The 20,168-nt window shown below is 44.0% G+C and overlaps 1 protein-coding gene across 1 annotated transcript in view; it reads left to right on the top strand.

The window, feature by feature from the left end:
- Window positions 1-384: 384 nt before the first annotated feature.
- Window positions 385-20,168, top strand: part of fstl1b (follistatin-like 1b) — a 117,560-nt gene continuing 97,776 nt past the window's right edge. Inside the window, exons 1-2 of the mRNA XM_080203446.1 lie at window positions 385-595; window positions 716-772. Coding sequence (XP_080059572.1) covers window positions 593-595; window positions 716-772 — 60 coding nt within the window. The 5' untranslated portion in view covers window positions 385-592. The remainder of the gene's footprint in view (window positions 596-715; window positions 773-20,168) is intronic.

Below are 20,168 nucleotides of genomic sequence, written 5' to 3'. Positions count from 1 at the left end.
AGAAAGACATTTGCAAAGTAGGGAGGGGGTTGGGGGGTGGGGAGCAGTTTGTTTTGTTCTCTGGTTATATATTGTGAGAAAGTAGTGGGACTGAACGAGCTCCAAGTGTTTCAGACACCCAAAGCTTCCCGTTGGCTGCCTGGCCTCACTGATCTATTCCAGTGGAAAAATAATAAGAAGCTTGTACTCGCTTTGATCTGCTCAACTTCAAACCCATCACGTGAGCTCGATTCCTCCAATAACAACTGCAAATTCCTGCAGCTATTCCTTTAATCTGATTCCCCCCCCCCCCCAAGGGAAAAAAAACAGAGGGGTTAACATTCCCAGTCTCTGGGGAGGAGGATACTTGCTCAGTTGCCAGCTTTAGGGTTTGGGGGGTGGGGGGGGTGCTTTGTGACTGGAGCTTGGAAAAAGCTTTGTGTCAGTCTGAAATCTTGCTGTTTACTCCCAGCCACGTCACAGGGGAGTGAAACCGCTTTAAATCCTGGAGTCCTGATCAAATTTCCTGCAATTTCACCCTCTCCCCTCTGTGTGCACTGAATTCCTCTCTCACACACATACACACAGCTCCTTCAACTAGTATCGCATCAAGATGGTAAGAAGGTCATTCCTTTCTCTGTCTATAACCTTTCCCACCGCCCCCCCCCCACTCCCTACGCATCCAAGATGTTTTGCTGCATTTATAATATATGCTTTTCTTATATATTTTGTACAGGTATTCAAAAGTATTCCGATTTTTCTCCTCCTGGCCATCGTCTCGATAAATGCTGAAGTAAGTTTGATCTCTTGTTCCACCACCCCCCATCTCAAGCTTCTGCCTAAGCCAAAAATGGACCGATTTTTGTTTGTGTGTGAGCTTGTTTTGCAGGCTTGGGGCGTTTACAGCACTAATTTCCCAGCACAAACCTGTCCCGGTTTTATTTTGTTACATATAGCGGGACTTTGTCGGACAGTTAGATTTCAGAGGGGGTGGGCAGGGTGGGGTGGGGGGGGGGGGTCATGTTGATTTTTTTTGTTGTTTGTTGCTCTATTACGTGGCGGATGGCTGGGATGTGGCTGGATCTTTTGTTTCTGCCTGGGGAGGTTTAACATTTCATTTTGCTTGCTGTTTTGATTAGTTTGAAAAGAGGTGGGGAAGGCATGTGGAGAGTGAGTGAGTGAGAGAGGAGCTGGGGGGGGGATGGAAATAAGGTGGGTGAATGAACTGCTGGGGGGGGGGGGGGGGAATAAACTCAGAACCAAGCCACTGACAGATTTTTGTCTGTTTAATTGGGGAGTTGTGTGAAGAAGTGTGATAAGTTGCCCTCGTATAAATAGTTTGAGATGTGGGGGGTAATAGAAATCCAGGATACGCGGACGATGAGAAATTTAGGAAGCTTTTAAGAATTAATAAGTAGGAAATTTTGTAAGAAAATCTGTTAGTTTCTAAGCCATTCGAAAAAAAACCTGCTCCTGGAAAATGAGGATCACTCTGTAAATGAGTAGTGTCCAGTTCTTTAAGCGCCCCCCCCATCCCAGTTACATGTCCTTCCCTCCCTGAGTTCTGTAGTTTAAATCAGTCACCCAGCACTAGGTACTTGGCTTGTCGAGGGAAGGGTGTCGGGCTTGGGGGAGTTTTGTTGGGTGGGGGCGGGCACTGCTTACCTTGTCTCAATATTGCTACAAGCAGCTTTTCAGATGTTCAGTGCAGTCCAGGGCACCCTTTCAAGCGTGGCTTCGTTTCGGGTTTGTGTTAAATCGATTGAGAGAAGGTGCTGTTTATCCAACGAAAGGACAAAAAAAGTTTGGTTAACGGGACTAATATTAAAGTTGGACAGTGTGTGATCATTCTCCAAAGATAGGCCAGTCCTGTTAGACCAATCCTTCAGTTTTGTGGGTTTTTAAGGAGGGGGGTGGTGGGGGAGGGTTACCGATTAACTGTAAAATAAATCCCATATCATTATTACCCTATTTGCACATTGACTATACTCCAGTTTCACAAGGACAGGATAGTTTCCCTGGTTACGTGACTAATTTCCAATGTGAAAATTCTCCTCTGTCAATTGAATCTGATTAGATTATTAATCCCTTACATGATTTTACAACATTTTAAAATGTTTTGTTTGTAAAAGCACCTGATAATGCAGATTGGTAATTGCTTGGGGTCACAGATAAAGGGGTCATTCTTTAATTAGTGGGATCTGGCATGTGGTGTGCCCTAGGGATCAGCACTGGGGCCTCGGCTTTTCATTATATATGTTGACTTGGATAAAAGAATACAGATTTGTGTATCCATTGCAGATGACCTTATGTTGGGAGGCACAGTAAATTTTCCGCCGGTGGGAGTAGCAAAGGGACGTGGTTACAAAGGGACATAGCTCATGGCTCCATGTGTGGGGCAGATGGATTCAGTGTGCGGAAGTGTAGGTCATCTATTCTGGAATTGAGGGAAGACTTAATTTTCTTAATGGCGAGAGACTAGATGCCACGGGGAAACAAAAGGTTAGTTCATCAGTATAGAAAGTAATCAACATGATGAATAGAATCTCCAGGGGGCTGGAAGTGATGCTTCAGTTGCACAGGGTGTTGGTCATACCAAGGCTCAGTTTTGGAAAATCTTTGGTCTTGGGGTAGGTTCAGTGTAGATTCACTGGAATAATGTATTGGGGTTAAATTAAGCGATACGTTTTATAGGCTTGGATCATCTTTTGTTATTGAATCCATAGAATCTCTACAGTACAGAAAGCGACCGTTCGGCCCATTGAGTCTGTACAGTCCCATCCAGGCCCTATTCCCATAACCCTACACATTTACCCTGCTAATCCCTCCGACACTAGGGCAAATTTTAGCATGGTCAATCAACCTAACCCGCACATCTTTGGAGTGTGGGAGGAAACCAGAGCACCTGGAGGCTGTACTTGAAAGATTGAGTTGTTGTATTTAGAAAATTGAGGAGCGATCTAATTGAGATGTTTAGAACGGCAGAGTGACTTGAATAGGGATGCAGATACTTTGCTGGCGAGTAAATCTTGATAAGAAGCACAGTCTTAAAATTAGAGGCAGCATGTAAGAGTCAAATCAAAAGCAATTTCTGACAACAAAAGCTAGTGGATATTCGGAACTTGCTTCCCCAAAAAACCATGGAGACTGATTCAATTGAAGTATTCAAGCCGGATATTGATATCTAAAATCATAATGACTTTCCAAAGCAGCATAACTGTAATAGACCCGCTCAATCGTGGCATTGTTTTTGACAACATTCTTCTCACTGAAAATGGCACACCATTTTTCAATCCCAAATCTGTATATAATAATTCATTCTAGAATTTGTTTTTGGTAAGTCATTAGTAATTACATCAGGACTGTGGTGGATCAGCAAGGCAGCTCACAATCAGCTTCGTGAGGGCAATTAGAGAAGGGCAATAAATGCTGGCATTGCCAATGACATCTGTATCACATGAGTGAATGAATCGTGAAGAAAGCACCTCTGGCCATTGAAAGGTTCCTCCGAGTTGCCACTTTGCATTAATCTTCACTGTAGAAACTGACATTGAGTTACCAATAACGGGCGGCATGGTAGCGCAGTGGTTAGCACTGCTGCTTCACAGTTCCAGGGTCCTGGGTTCGATTCCTGGCTCGGGTCACTGTCTGTGTGGAATTTGCACATTCTCCTCGTGTCTGTGTGGGTTTCCTCCGGGTGCTCCAGTTTCCTCCCACAGTCCAAAGATGTGCAGGTTAGATTGATTGGCCATGCTAAGAAATTGCCCTTTAGTGTCCAGGGATGTGTAGATTAGTGGGTATAATATGTAGGGATATGGGGGTAGGGCCTGGGTGGGATTGTGTTCGGTGCAGACTCGATGGGCTGAAGGGCCTTTTTCTGCACTGTAGGGTTCTATGATTCTATGATAATACATTGCCACTATCATATTTAGCATCAACTCTACATAGTGCGTGTGGTAAAGTATTGATCTATTTGGGAAATTGGCTAAGTGGCAGGAGGCAGAGAATAGGGATAATGGACATTTACGCTAACAGGTAGAATGTGGCTTGTGTGATCTGCAGAGATCTATATTGGCGCCTCAGTTACTAACTATCAACGTGGATGATGGGGTAACATACAGCATAGCTCATGGTTCCATGTGAGGGAAAGATGCATTCCGTGTGCAGAAGTTTAGGCCATCTATTCTGGATTTGGGAAAATACATATTTTCTTAATGGCGAGAGACTAGATGTCTTGGAGAAACAAAAGGATTTGGGGATCTATGTACACAAATCACGCAAGGTTAAACCATCAATACAGAAAGCAATCCAAGTTTGCCAATGACTTAAAATAGGAAGTGTAAGCAACATAGAGGCATAAAAATATAAAGACATATTGATAACTAATTGAATGGGCAACATTGTGGCAAATGGATTTCAACATAGGCAAACCTTATATCATCCACTATTTTTTTAAATGGTGAAATGGAAGTCAAGTTCTGTAGATACTGAGAGGTCCGGCAACATAGATCATCTGAATGCCAGGAACAGGCACAGATAATTCTGTAATCAGCAAAACTAATGGAATGTTACACCTTGAATGCAATGGAGTAAAATACAAAGGAGTAGGAATCGTACGTCAGCTTTACAGATCCTGAATTAGACCATACGTGGAGTCTGTCAGCAGTCTTGGGGATCATGGTCCAGGAAGGGTAAATAGAACTTGGAGCGAGTGCAATGTAGCTTTATCAGAATGACATCTGGGTTCCAATGGTTAAAGAACAGGGATTCTGCAAACTGGGGTTGCATTCTTTGGAATGTAGACGGTTAAGACATAATTGAAGTTTCCAGGATATTGAGGAGAACAGGTAGTTTGGGAAGCCCATGACAAGGGCTCACAAATTAGAGCCTGATTTTTTGGGAGTGAAATTAGGATACATTTCTGCTCACAAGAGGCAGAATCTAATGCCCTTCTCTGTGGCAGCTTTGGTGTGGAGTGGCACTGAATCAGACAGGAATGGGGTGACGAGTGGGGGCACATTCACCTTCTCACCCCTGCCTCGAGTAATGGCAGGAAGACTCGCAGGCAGTCTTCCATCTCCACCACAAGTTGAAGCTCTTAGAGAGGAACTAACTGCTGCTTCAGGGCCTCATCCTGCTGCTCCTGTCATTCACCCAGCAGCAGGCAATGGACTTAAGAAGCCCAGAATCAAACCATGCCTCAGGGAAGGGAGTGCAGGGGTTGGGTGCACATCATGGCATTTAAATTCCATATTCAAATACATTTTAAATGTGATGTGGGTTTTTGCCTTTACCACCCTTTCAGGCAGTGAGTTCCAGAACTCTGCCACCCTCCAGGTGAAAAGGATTCTCCTAAATGCCTTCTAATCTGACCATTTACTCTAATCCTATGCCCACGTTATTGTCCTCTCTGCTGAGGATAATATGGGGTCTTCCTATCCGCTCCAGGTACCTCACAATCAATGAAATGTCTCTGCAGCCTCCTCTGCTCCAAAAAAAAATTCCTACTTATCCAATCTTTTCTCATAACTAAAACACTCTGCTACATCTGTGATCACCATCCTTCCTATAATGTGGTAACCAGAAATATACACTGTACTCTTGCTGTGGCTTAACTAGTGTTTTATATGGTTCCCGCATAACCTCCTGGTTCTTATGTTCTCTGTCTTGGCTAACAAAGGAAAGGGGAGAGGAAGAATAGCACAGTGATACTGTTATTGGACTAGTAATCCAGATCTTAGACCAATGAGTTCAAATCCCACTGCATCAGCCAGGGGATTTTACATTCAATTAATTAATAAATCTGGAATCAAAAGCTAGTCTCAGTCGTACTGATTGTGAAACTATTGGATTTCCATAAAAACCTCAGCTGGTTTATTAATGTTCTTGAGAAAAGGAAGTTTGTTCTCCTTGCCTGGTCTGGGCTCCCTGTGACTCCAGACCCACAGCAATGTGCTTAACTGTTAACCGCTCTCTGAAATGTCCTAGTAAGGCATTTAGTCATAACAAGCCACTACAGAAAATTGGATGGGTCACCCAGTGTTGATCTAGACATCAGAAATGACAGAGGCCAGTTGACCCTGCAATGTCCTCCTCGCTTAACCCTGGAAAATGGGTCTAAGTTGGAAAAATTTTGTCCCACTAACTGGTCCAACAACAGTTTCTCACACTCACTGAATCACATTGGCTGATCGATGATCCAGACTGCTTCATCGCTACCCTTGAGTGTATCCTGCTGCAAGATCGATGCAGTAATAAGTCCACTTGGAGCCGGCAGCTTGCGGTGTCAGTGATAGCCTTCTTACCGTGTTTACCCCAGTCCAACGCTGGCATTTCCACGCCAAGATATACGCACCAGAGGTAGCAGCACAATGGTTTGGGACCTGGTGGGAATGACCCTGGGAGTCCTCAATGTCGACTGCTGCTTCCATAAGAGGTGGCACAGTGGTTAGTACTGCAGCTTCACAGCACCAGGTACCTGGGTTCAATTCCCAACTTGGGTTACCGTCCGTGTGGAGTCTGCATATTCTCCTTGTTTCTGTGTGGGTTTCCTCTGGGTGCTCTGGTTTCCTCCCACATTCTGAAAGACGTACTGGTTAGGTGCACTGGCCATGCTAAATTCTCTCTCAATGTACCTGAACAAGTGCCGGAGTGTGGCAACTAGGGGATTTTCACAGTACCTTCATTGCAGTGTTAATGTAAGCCTACTTGTGACTAATAAATAAACTTCAGTTTTACTTTACTTAAAAATAACTTGGCATCAGGTCCAGGCCTGGTTAAGAAAACCTCATGGTGATTACCATCGACTGCCCTCCTTCAGCAGATGAATCCATTCTCCTCCAGGCTCTAAACCATTTAGAGGAAGCACTGAGGGAATCGGGGGCACGGAATGTACTCTGGGTGGGGAATTGTAATGCCCGTCACAACAGTGACTTGGTAGCACTATTACTGAAGGACATTTCTGCCAGACTGGACCAATGGTAAATGCTGAGACAGCCACCAAGACAGAGAGAATCATACAGTGCAGAAAGAGGCCATTTGGCCCATCGAGTCTGTACTGACAACAATCCCACCCCATAACCCCCTGTATTTACTCTAGCTAGTCTCCCTGACACTAATGGTCAATTTAGCATGACCAATCCACCTAACCCGCACATCTTTGGAGAGTGGGAGGGAACTGGAGCACCCAAAGGAAGCCCACGTGGACACAGACAAAATGTGCAAACTCCACACACAAAGTGATGCAAGGCTGAATTGAACCCGGATCCCTGGCACTGAGGCAGCAATGCTAAGCACTGTGCCACCTTACAGACGTGTCTGCAGGTGTAAGCTTGAGGTGTTACAGGCCTTCAGCAGAAACAGAATTGGTATAATCTGTAATCTCACCGCCCAGTTTATCCCTCATTCTACAATTGCCATCAAATAGCTTCAGGCATACCTAAAAATGAAGGGCCAACCTATAACACAGGACTACATACATGCTAAATAGTGTGCAAAGGTAAGCAGTTCAAAAACCAGCAGGTCAGGTCTAAGCTCTGCTGACTTGTTATGTTCCCTCGTGACTGGTAGTAGAAAATTAAACAACCAACTGGAGGAGGAAGCTTCACAAATACCCCAACCTTAACTACGGAGGATCCCAGCATGTCGGTGCGAAAGAAAAGGCTGAAGCATTTGTACATCTAGAAGTGCTGAGTGGATGATCCATCACAGCTTCCTCCTGAGGTCCCCAGCATCACAAATGCCAGTCTTCAGTCAATTTGATGTGCTCCACATGATGATAAGGAACAGCTAGCTGATGCACCGGACACAGCAAAGGCCACGAGCCCTGTCAACATCCTGATGACAGTTCAGAAGTCAAGTTGATTCAGTGCAGTTCCAAGACTGGCATCTACCATACACTGTGAGAACATTGCTCATGTCTCTCCTGACAATATAAATCTAATTCAGTCAATTGCTGCTCCATCAGTCTACGCTGTCTTCAGAAAAAACGATGGAAGGTGTTTGTTAACAGTGCTATCAAGCAGCAATTACTCAATTACAGTAACCTGCTCACTAATGACCAGTCTGCATTCTGCCAGGGCCACTCTGCTGGTGATCACATTATATTTCAGTCCAAACATGGACAAAAGAGCTGAGTAAAAGGGAGGTGAGGTGCGAGTGACAGTCCTTGACATCAGGGTAGCATTTGACCGAGTGTGGCATTGTGGAGTCCTTTGTAAAATATAAGCAAATTGTATTTGAGAGGAAAACTGGTTGGAGTCATACCTAATACTCAGGAATATGGTTGCAGTTGTTTAAAATAAAGTTTATTTATTAATCACAAGTAGGCTTACATTAACACTGCAATGACATTACTACAAAATTCCCCTAGTCCTCCACACTCTGGCACCTATTAGGGTCAATGTACCTAACCAGCACGTCTTTCAGACTGCGGGAGGAAACAGGAAGACCCGGAGGAAACCCACACTGACACGGGGAGAATGTGCAAACTCCACACAGACAGTGACCCAAGCTGGGAATTGAACCCGGGTCCCTGGCGCTGTGCAGCAGTAGTGCTGACCACTGTGTGACCGTCTCAGCCCCAGGACATCACTGCAGGTGTTCCGCAGGGTACTGTTCTAGGCCCAGCTATCCTCCACTCTGTCATTGGATCATTAGTGATCTTCCCTTCTACATAAAGTCAGAAATCAGGATGTTCACTGCTGATTGCACAGTGCTCGGTACTATCTGACTCCTCAGATACTGAAGCAGCGAATGCCCAGATGCAGCAAGACCTGGAAAACATTAAGGCTTGGGCTGATAAGTGGCAAGTAGCATTCGCTCCATATAAGCGATGGACAATGGCCATTTACAATGAGATAATTTAATTACCTCCCAGTGACATTCAGGTGTTCTCATTGCTGAATCCCATGTCCTGAGTGTTACAGGTCAAAAGCTTCCTGCTTCCTGCCTCCTTCCTAAAGATATTTGCGCTTTTTCAATCTGCTGAGCAATTCCAGTATCTAAGGAAGTTTGGAAGATTTTGATCAATGCTTTTGATATCTTTGTAGCCACTTCTCTTCAGACACTGGAACGTAGGCCATCAGTTCCTGGGGACCTGTCCACCTTTAGGTCTAATAATTTTCCCAATATCTTTTTCCTGGTGAAGGTTTTTGAGTTTCTTCCTCTCTTTCACCTTTTTGATTTTTTTTGAAGCAAATTAGGTAGTCTTCTAAGTTCTCTAAAGAAAAGACTGGGACAAAAACCAGGGTGGCACAGTGGTTAGCACTGCTGCCTCACAGTGCCAGGTGCCTAGGTTCGATTCCTGGCTTGGGTCATTGTCTGTGTGGAGTCTGCACATTCTCCCTGTGCCTGTGTGGGCATTCACTGGGTGCTCCGGTTTCCTCCCACAGTCTGAAAGATGTGCTGGTTAGGCCATGCTAAATTCTCCCTCAGTGTACCCGAACAGGCACCGGAGTGTGGCAACTAGGCGATTTTTCACAGTAACTTCATTGCAGTGTTAGTGTAAGCCTACTTGTGACTAATAAATAAATAATAATATTCAATCCTTCCACTGTCTCCTCTAGGCCTGTTAAGGATGAGCAGTAGACGCTGGCCTGGCCAGTGACACTCCCATTCCACAAGGGAATAAAACAACAAATCCCTCCTTACTTATCCTGCCAGCTTCAGGGACTAAGGGACGTGGATCCCAAAGTTCCTCTACATTGTCAGTATGTTACTACTTATTGTATATCTCCCTGTTTGCGTTCTCTGAATGCATTCCCTGACACTTCTCCAAGCTGAACTTGATTTGTTACTATCTTCTCACTTTACCAGTTCATTGTTACCTTCCTGTAGTCTACAGCTTTCTTCTTCACTATCAACTGCACAGCCAATTTTTGTATCTTCTGCAAACTTAACATTTAAAACTAAATAATTGATATATACCATGAAAACCAGTGACCTAGTACTCGAGAGACCCTTCGAGTCACAGAAACGCCCATCAATCTAACCTTTTCCGATGCTGATCATTTTGGCTCCAACTTGTCACCATCTCTTGGGTGATGTGGGCTTTTACTGTTCTGACCAGTCTGCCAAAAGCCTTGCTAAATCTACCTAGACTAAACCAAGCACACTGCCTTCATCGATCCTTCTTAAAAAGTTCAATCAGTTTTGTCTCACACAGCTCTACTTTCTCAAATCCATGGTGCCTTTCTATTGTAAAAAGTCTGACAACACCAAGTGGAGAGCCTTTCTATTGGACAGTGTGTCTCCATGATTCCAAAGTTTCCCCATCACCAAGATTAAGTTGACTGGCCTGCAATTACACAGTCCATCTTGTTCTGCCTTTTTGAACACTGATACATCTTTTAGCTGTCCCTAAGTCTACACCCGTAGCCATGGAACATTGGAAAATGACAGTCAGGGCCTCTCTCAAGTCTCTCAACAGGCTGGGATACATGCATTTACCCTAGCTAATCCCCCTGGCACTAAGTAAGGGGCAATTTTTAGCATGGCCAATCGACCTAACTCGCACATCTTCAGACTGGGAGCAAACCAGAACACCTGGAGGAAACCCAACACAGACACGGGGAGAATGTGCAAACTCCGCACAGACAGTGACCCAAGCCTGGAATTGAACCTGGGTCTCTGGTGCTATGAGGCAGCAGTGCTAACCATCGTGCCACCTACCTTTTATACTTCCTCACTCTGTATGTTGGACACTGCATGTTAGGAAGGATGTTGAAGGCATTGGAAAGAGTGCAGAAGAGATTCACTAGAATGATCCCAGGGATGAGGAAGTTCAGTTGTGAAGCTGGATTGGTGACATTTAAGATTATTTCCTTAGGAAAGGAATGTTGAGAGGAGATTTGATGGTGGTATTTCAAAATCAGGAGGGTATGGACAGAGTACATAGGGAGAAACTGTCGCTGCTCGTAAGAGGATCGAGAAGAAGAGGGCATAGGTTTAAAGTAATTAGTTAAAGAAGCAAAAGTGATGTGAGGAGTTTTTATGCAATGGGTGGTTGGGGTGTGGAATGCACTGTCTAAGAGTGTGGTGGAGGGAGGTTTAATTGAAGCATTTAAAGGGAAATTAGACCATTAGGAAAAGATGGGTGACTGGTACAAGGTGGATTGCCCATTTGGAGGGAAGGTACAGCCACAATGGGTCAAATGGCCTCCTTCCGCCCTGTAATAATTCTGTAATATTCCTCTAACATTCCACACTCCTCCTCAACTAAAATCTTTATAGTCCTCAAGAATTATGCCCAATTCTTCCACCTCCATGCATCAGTTACTCCTTTGGTCTCATTGTTGACAATTATGTATTTCCAGGACATTTTGGATTTTCGTTGATTTTGATATTCTTAGGCATTGCACGATGGTGCTAGGTATGAGAAACTGTAATAGGAAATCAGTCAGGGTGGTCACCAGACTTTCACTTAGTTTCTTCCTCGATCAGCTTCAGGTCAGCTCACCTAAACTACACTCACTAGAAAAGAAATAGACCTTCTGTTGATGGCCTGGCTGGAGCAAATTGTTGTTTGTTTTTGTTGAAGTTACTCTGTTAACAATATAGGGCCAGCTCAATGGGGCAGATGGACATTTTCCTGGAGTGAATCAATGGAGTTCTTGACCACAGAGACCTGTAGAGGCTGGGTCGTTAAGTGTGTTCAAGGCTGAGGTAGACGGATTTTTAATCAGTAAGGGAATCGAGAGTTATGGGGATAAGATGGGGAAGTGGAGTTGAGGATTATTATACCAGATCAGTCATGATCTCATTGAAAGGAGGGGCAGACTCGATGAGCTGAATGACCTACTTCTGCTCCTAAGTCTTATGGTCTTCTCTGTATGATTTAATGCCATGCAGCCCAGTGGATGCCACAAGATTGGCCAAATCCTTTTGAGATTCTAACTTCTACAGCACTAGAGATCATAGAATCCCTATAGTGCAGAAGAAGGCCATTTGGCCCATTGAGCCTGCACCAACAACAATTCCACTCAAGGCTCTATCCTGTAAAGTCACAAATTTACCCTAGCTAGTCTCCCTGACACTAAGGGGCAATTTAGCATGGCCAATTCACGTAACTCACACATCTTTGCACTGTGGGAGGAAACTGGAGTAAACCCACGCAGACACAGGAAGAACATGCAGATTCCACACAGACAAGCCGGCAATCGAACTCGGATCCCTGGCATTGTGAAGCAGCAGTGCTAACCACTGTGTCACCATGCCACCCTGAGTAATGGTTTTACACAAGATATTGATCAAAACAGTGGGGAAGATGCTAACGAATCTACTAACCTGAAAGGGAAGAGCTGGAGTAACTGTAGCTCCCAACATTGATCCAGAATGTCCATGTTTTAGAACCAGCTGGCAAGCTGTACTCCTAACCTCTCCAACTAGGACTAGGGGGCACAGCCTCAAGATAAAGGGGGGGTGGTTTAGAATGGAGTTGAGGAGGAACTTCTTCACTCAAAGGGTGGTGAATCTCTGGAATTCTCTGCCCGTTGAAGTGGTGGAGGCTGCCTCGCTCAATATTTTTAAGACGCGGGTTGATAGGTTTTTGATAGGCAAGGGGATTAAGGGTTATGGGGAGAGGGCGGGAATGTGGAACTGAGCCACGACAGATCAGCCATGATCTTATTGAATGGCAGGGCAGGCTCGAGGGGCTAGATGGCCTACTCCTGCTCCTATTTCTTATGTTTGTTCTTATGTTCAACTCTCCTCCATAGTTGTGGCTTGGTGCACTTGTCTTTCATTGCAAAACTATCATTTTTTAAACCAGGATTGTCGCAGAGTATGTGATGAATTACAGATTGTATCTTCAATTCAAAGTGACTGGAAAATTATCTTCATTGTATGGGATTTAGATCCTTCTGGTGGGGACAGCATTTTGAAATCTGTCTATTTTGCTGTTAAAACGATACACCTTGATTATAGGGGATCATTCTATTACTCTTCAGGGCTCTGATACAAACTGTCTTGTGTCCTAGCAGCTACTGCAGTCAAATTCACTAATTGTTTGGGTTGCAGCATTTGCGGCTTCCACTTCACATCAGTGCTAAAACTGCAAATTCAGAATTAGATCCTGATGTGACTCTGTACAGAAGCAGTATGATGCTCTCTCAAGCCCACTTCTGCTTGACACCACATGGAATTCAAACCAAGCATGGTATTAAGCCAGGTATAAAAATAATGTACCTCTTGAACACTGTAGTCATTTTGAGTTTCTACTTATAATTTGTTAAAATTATGTAACTGTCCTTGTATTCGCATTAACCAAATACCTAATTATTTCAAAAGGAATTCTGTGTGTCATGTGTAGCTTTCCTTGGCAACAGAATTCATTTTCGCGCAAGCTGTGTAAGCAGGGCACTTGCTGGTTGAAACTTGTATTTCACCAATAACTAATCAGAGACTGTATCTTCAGTATGATGTACCCTAAGTTAGTTGCTTCTCAACACAACACTGCGTATCACATCAGGCACCCTGCAATCAACTCAACTCCCCTGGCTCCCAGTCCTCAGTAACATTCTGCCCCCTCACATAAGAAGGGGGAAGGTCCGAGAGAAGGTTTTCGTCAACCCTAGCCTGCTGCTACACAAGGACCTTACTAATCCACCTGTCACTCCCCTCCTGTATGGCTAAGACTAGGGGAGAGATACAAAAGAGTCCAGAGAGGCAAACTTTTCACACACAGGGTGGTGAGTGTCTGGAACAAGCTCCCAGAGACAGTAGTAGAGGTGGGTACAATTTTGTCTTTTCAAAAGCATTTAGACAGTTATATGGGTACAGAGGGATATGGGCCAAACATGGGCAATTGGGGCTAGCTTAGTGGTTTAAAGAAAAAGAGCTGCATGGATAAGTTGGATCGAAGGGCCTGTTTCCGTTTTGTGAACCGCTATGACTCTCTGACCACTGTGTTGTGCTGCCTTTATGGCTGCAGGAATAGAACCAACACACCACCACTTAAAAAACCTCTTCTTCGTCACAGATCCCCACAGAACACACATCTGGCTTCAACCTGCCATGCCAACAATGTTAATCATTTCCGCATATGCCAGGATTGGCACAAATGGGGTTTTGCCGGGAACCCGCACTGCACCCCAATCAATGACTCACATCATTAAAGACTATCCCCCTCGCAGAATTGGGAGGCGAGGTCCTTTTAGCCACAGCTAGAAGCTATTGCCTGGCGTTTACTGCACACACGAAAAAAACATCCTTCAAATTGTAATCTTGCCTCATGACAGGGAACCAGGATTAATGGTGTACAACCAAAAGAGAAAATGCTGGAAAATCTCAGCAGGTCTGGCAGCATCGGTAAGGAGAGAAAAGAGCTGACGTTTTGAGTCCAGATGACCCTTTGTCAAAGCTAAAAGGCATAGAAAGTGGGAGATTTTTATACTGCAGGGTGAGGGAGTGAAAGATGAGTCATAGCCACAGAAACCAGGGGAAACCAGCTAATAGCCGTCCACAGAGAGAATAAAGGATGTGAATGGCCAAACAGCAGAGAAGCTAAAATGAAGATGTTGGGGGAGGGGAGAGGGAGGAAAATGGATAGGACGGAGGTAAGATTTAGAAAAGGGGGAGAAAAGGTAAGGGAAGGGGCGTAAAGTAGGGGAAAAGAGTGGGAAGAACAATGAAGAAGGGTAATAAATAAATGGTAGAGAACAGTAAAAAGTGAAATAAAATAGAATGAAAACAAAGGGGTCAAGCAAATCATCTGAAGTTGTTGAATTCGATGTTGAGATCGGAAGGCTGTAAAGTGCCGAGCTGGAAGATGAGATGCTGTTCCTTCAGTTTAATGCTGTACATTTGTCTATGCAAAACTAAAGTAAAGCAGCAACACCTATGTAACCATAGCAAGGCAATCCAAGAGCAATGTGATTACTGGCCCGCTGGGAGCACAAATAGCTTAATGTTTGTTGACAGATGATGAGGATTTCACAAGTTTTGTCGGAGGAAAATCTGTTGGTGTTGGTAGAACGAGATGTTGGATTAGTGTGTAATTAACACGATGCCTCTCTCCCCTTCAGTCACACTGTTATTGGAGAAGGATGAGTGTTTCTGAATTATTCTCATCTCTGTGGGAAGAGGAAAGATGAGAGGGGATTTGATGACAGAAAGCGTGATGGAAATTTAACCTTGCTTGTTCTTAACGCTGGATATTTTAGCTGCTGAAAACGTACACATTTGGAAGCTTGTCACATCTATAAAGCTTGTAACCAGCACTCAAACATATATAATTGCAGAATGTAATGAAACTGCCGTACAATGCAAATCCATTCCCTTGTTGCTTAGTCCAGTCAGGAAGCTGGAGTGTTGTCTGATACCACAACCCTACCAGCGAAAGGCATTCGAAATGTGAAGTTTCAAAAAGGCCAATGCTTTGAAGTTATTGCTTTTATCCTGCTGTCAAGTCTCGTGGCTTGAAAGGGTGTAGGGTTATTTTTGATAAAATTATGCCATCTAATTGAATTTCACAAACAGTTTCCTCCAGTTTTCAAGCAGAATCAGTGCAGAGAAGCAGTAAAATAAGCGGCGAAAATAAACCATTCACCCACTAGGTTAGATTTCATAGTCAGTATATCATCTGTCAGTGACTGGTGCTACTAAGAGGCAATTTGAAAGAATGAGGTTTGTTTGTGACAGTCTAGTCTGGAATAGCAAATTTCTCAAATAAACATTTCCCTTTTGTCCAGTAAGACTATTTGTTTCATGTCTGATGTGCAGATGCTTATTTCTTTCACTTTAATATCACTTTATTTTAATGTCCAGCGTAACAGAATGCAGTGGGTGATGTACATTGGATTTATTAATTCTCCAGGGAGAAAACAAAATTTGACCCAAAGAAAATATGATTTGTGACTTGAAGCAAAATTGATTAGACAGATCAAAGGGACTGTGGTAAATGACCCATAATGGGACAAGCCAGGTCTTCAAAGAGTTGGACAATCAGACCTAAGCCTAACTTGCTATTTTCTTTTCAGATCTGAGAAATAATTTTCACCACATTGCTGTTCTCAGTATGGCTCTACACAGGAGAATTGGTGTTCTTTATATTTACATATATACCAGAACCGTGCATTTGCTTTGATTTATTATTGTCACATGTATTAGCATGCAGTGAAAATAGAGAAGGAAAGGAGAGGGTGCAGATTGTAGTGTTAGTCATTGCTAGAGTGTAGAAAAAAATCAACTTAATGCAAGATAGGTCCATTCAAAAGTCTGACAGCAGCAGGGAAGAAGCTGTTCTTGAGTCAGTTGGTACGTGACCTCAGACTTTTGTATCACTTTCGCTATGGAAGAAGGTGGAAGAGAGAATGTCCGGGGTGCATGCGGTCCTTGAATATGCTGGCTGCTTTGCCAAGGCAGCGGGAACTGTAGACAGAGTCAATGGATGGGAGGTTGGTTTGCTGATGGACTAGGCTACGTTCATGACCTTTTGTAATCTCTTGCAGTCTTGGGCAAGGCAGGAGCTATATCAAGCTGTGATATAACCAGAAAGAATGTTTTCTATGGTGCATCTGTAAAGGTTGATGAGAGTTGTAGCAGACGTGCCAAATTTCCTTAGTCTTCTGAGGAAAATAGAGGTGTCAGTGGACTTTCTTAACCATAGTGTCAGCATGGGTGGACCAAGACAGATTGTTGCTGATCTGGAGACCGAAGAACTCGAGGTTAGTGGTGATGAGGATTAGGGGTAAAAGTGAATATTGAGATCAAAGATCAGCCATGAGCTTACTGCAGGCTGGTGCAGAAGCTACATGCCTTGCTCCAGCTGCTATGTCGTCTGTTCAGAGTAGGAGGTCCAATTGACTGTCTGAACTGCATCACGTCTAAATCAGCCCCTGCAGCTAGTTAATTTGTGAGATGAATTGATTTAAAACCAAGAGCACGTTTATGCTAGCATCAGGTTTAACCTGGATAGTCAGGGGCTTTTTCCCAGGGTGGAAGAGTCAGTTACTAGGGGGGACAAGTTTAAGACGTGAGGGGCAAGGAGATGTATGAGGCAAGTTTTTTTGCACAGAGGGTGGTAGGTGCCTGGAACTCGCTGCTGGGGGAGGTAGTGGAAGCAGATACGAGTGAGTTTTAAGGGGCATCTCAACAAATACATGAATAGCATGGGAATAGAGGAAGGCTAAGGGATTTTAGCGCAGATGGGAGCATGGTTGGTGCAGGGTTGGAGGGCTGAAGGGCCTGTTTCTGTGCTGTAATTTTCTTTGTTCTTTATGTACCTGTTCTGATCTCTGATTTGTTGTGTAGATGAAGCCTTCAGTCTGGTATCAGGCTTTTAGCATTCATGGGTTCTGCAGCAGTGAATAAAAACTCTGAGGGGATGAAGGGAATAAACTTGGTCAATGCCATTAGCGCCAGGCAGGCTGGCAGTGAATCAGGAAGCCATTTCCAAGTTCATCCCTTTGTTTCTCGTGCAATAGAAAGGAAACTAGTTCGCGATACGCGATAGTTTTCTGATTCGCCGCTGACACATTCCACTCTTGAAGGAAGCCCTTAGTACTTAAAGGGTTAAGATTAAACAAGACTAAGTTGCAAGCAGCTTGGATTGGGAGTTTGCTCCAGGCAAAATGTGCTGTCAGTGTATGAACCCAGGTCACTTGATTAAATTGAAGGAACTATGGGCTCGGGCTAAACCCAGGGCTTCTGTGGTTGTTCTTTAGTTTCATGTCAGTCCACATCACCATCAAACAAAAACAACAAAATGGGTATGTTCTGGGGGAACAGCAGATAGCTTAGTAATTTCAATAGTGAGGAAGACCCACTGAACCAACTATTATATTAAACTGCTCGCTGTCCCATGGCATTTCTCTGCATTACCTGCTTCTGTGCTTTTTTTCCCTTCTTTACCCGGTTCACACTCTGATTTTTGTCTTATTTCCTTTCAAGTGGATGGTGTAGTGTGATATAAAAGGATTTGATTTGATTTATCATTGTCACATGTATTAGCATGCAGTGAAAAGTATTGTTTCTTGCGCGCTATACAGACAAAGCATACCATTCATAGAGAAGGAAACGAGAGTGTGCAGAATGTAGTGTTACAGTCGTAGCTAGGCTGTAGAGAAAGATCAACTTAATGCAAGGTAAGTTCATTCAAAAGTCTGACGGCAGCAGGGAAGAAGCTGTTCTTGAGTTGGTTGATATGTGACTTCAGACTTTTGTATCTTTTTCCCATCGGAAGAAGGTGGAAGGGAGAAGGTCTGGGGTGCGTGGGGTTCTTAATTATGCTGGCTACCTTGCTGAGGCAGTGGGAAGTGTAGACAGAGTCAATGGATGGGAGGCTGGTTTGCGCGGTGGATTGGGCTACATTCACAACCTTTTGTAGTTTCTTATGGTCTTGGAGAGAGCAGGAGCCATACCAAGCTGTGATACAACCAGAAAAAATGCTTTCTTTGGTGCATCTGTAAAAGTTGGTGAGAGTTATAGCTGACATGTCAAATTTCCTTAGTCTTCTGAGAAAGTAGAGGCATTGTTGGGCTTTCTTAACTATAGTGTCAGCATGGGGGGACCAGGGCAAGTTGTTGGTGATCTGGTCACCTAAACACTTGAAGCTCTCTTCCCTTTCTACTTCATCCTCGTTGATGTGGACTGGGGTATGTTCTCCTTTACGCTTCCTTTGTTTTGTTGACATTGAGGGAGAGATTATTGTTGCCGCAGCAGGTCACCAGATTCTCTATCTCATTCCTTTACTCCGTCTCGTCATTGTTTTGAGATCAGACCCACTACGGTGGAGTCGTCAGCAAACTTGAATATCCAGTTGGAGAGGAATAAGCAATCGGCAGTGGCTCCAGGCTAATTTTGGCAGTGGATGTCGATGAAATGTGACCCCCCAGGAAACTTTGTTCCTATCCTTAACCTAAAGACTTGTGCTTCCTTCACATCCGTGTGACCATCACACTCTCCATCCCATTTCAGCTTCCCACTATCCAGGGCCCTCCTTATACCCGTTTGTTCTTTATCGCTACTTCTATCCGTTCCCTTTGAATTCTCATAAGTCTTGCATTCTCCCTCTCCTTTTTGATAACTAACAATGCACTGGACTCCCTCTCAGTATGGGCACCAGGCAACCCCTTACCTTCAACAGCTTCCTTCCTTTCTTTCTTTCATCCTTCCTCTGCTGTAACAAGTACCCTACAGGAATACGAGGTTAACATTACTGTCTCTTGGCAATACAGCTGAAGATAATTAGTTGGCTTCCGAACTCAACTTATTGCTTCGGCATGGTAAATCTATCAGTTTCAAAATTAAATGACTCAGATCTTTCGGTCTCTGGACTCTGGTACTTTGGAGGAACCCTGGAAAGTGTGCTAAAGGCCCCCTGGGAGTCCATAAGTAAGGACTCTGCGAGATCATTCTCAACAGCGGTGTCACACAAGGCAGTGTTCTCAGCCCCTTCCTATACTCCTTGTATACCTATGACTGTGCGGCCAAATTCCCCTCCAATCCGATTTTCAAGTTTGCTGACGACACCACCATAGGGGGTCAGATCTCAAATGATGATGAGACAGAGTACAGGAATGAGAGAGAATCTGGTGAACTGGTGCGGCAACAATAATCTCTCACTCAATGTCAACAAAATGAAGGAGATTGTCACCGACTTCAGGAAGCGTAAAGGAGAAAATGCCCCTGTCTACATCAATGGGGATGAAGTAGAAAGCATCGAGAGCTTCAAGTTTTTAGCTGTCCTGGTCTTCCCATGCCGAAACTACAAAAGGTCGTGAATGTAGCCCAATCCATCACGCAAACCAGCCTCCCATTCACTGATTCTGTCTACACTTCCCTCTGCCCCAGCAAAGCAGCCAGCATAATTAAGGACCCCACGCACCCCAGACATTCTCTCTTCCACCTTTTTTTTTCCAAAAATATACTTTATTCATAAAAAATCTCAAACCATTGCAAATCTACATGTCTTTGAATTGCAAACAGTGCAGAGTTAAAACTTTTTACGGTTCTATACAAATTACAGTCATAACATTTCAAAACTTAAAACTATATACTTGCCTCAAAATTCCACCTTCTTTCTTCAGGAAAAAGATATAAAAGTCTGAGGTCATGTACCAGCCAACTCAAGGACAGCTTCTTCCCTGCTGCTGCCACACTTTTGAATGGACCCACCTCACTCGTTAGAGTTTAGAAGAATGAGGGGAGATCTCATTGAGACGTATAACATGATGAATGGGATGGATAGG

Source organism: Carcharhinus amblyrhynchos, chromosome 15, assembly GCF_965287045.1.
Source record: "Carcharhinus amblyrhynchos chromosome 15, sCarAmb.v2.hapA, whole genome shotgun sequence".
NCBI classification, from domain to species: domain Eukaryota; kingdom Metazoa; phylum Chordata; class Chondrichthyes; order Carcharhiniformes; family Carcharhinidae; genus Carcharhinus; species Carcharhinus amblyrhynchos.
This window is presented reverse-complemented; position numbering and strand designations above follow the sequence as displayed.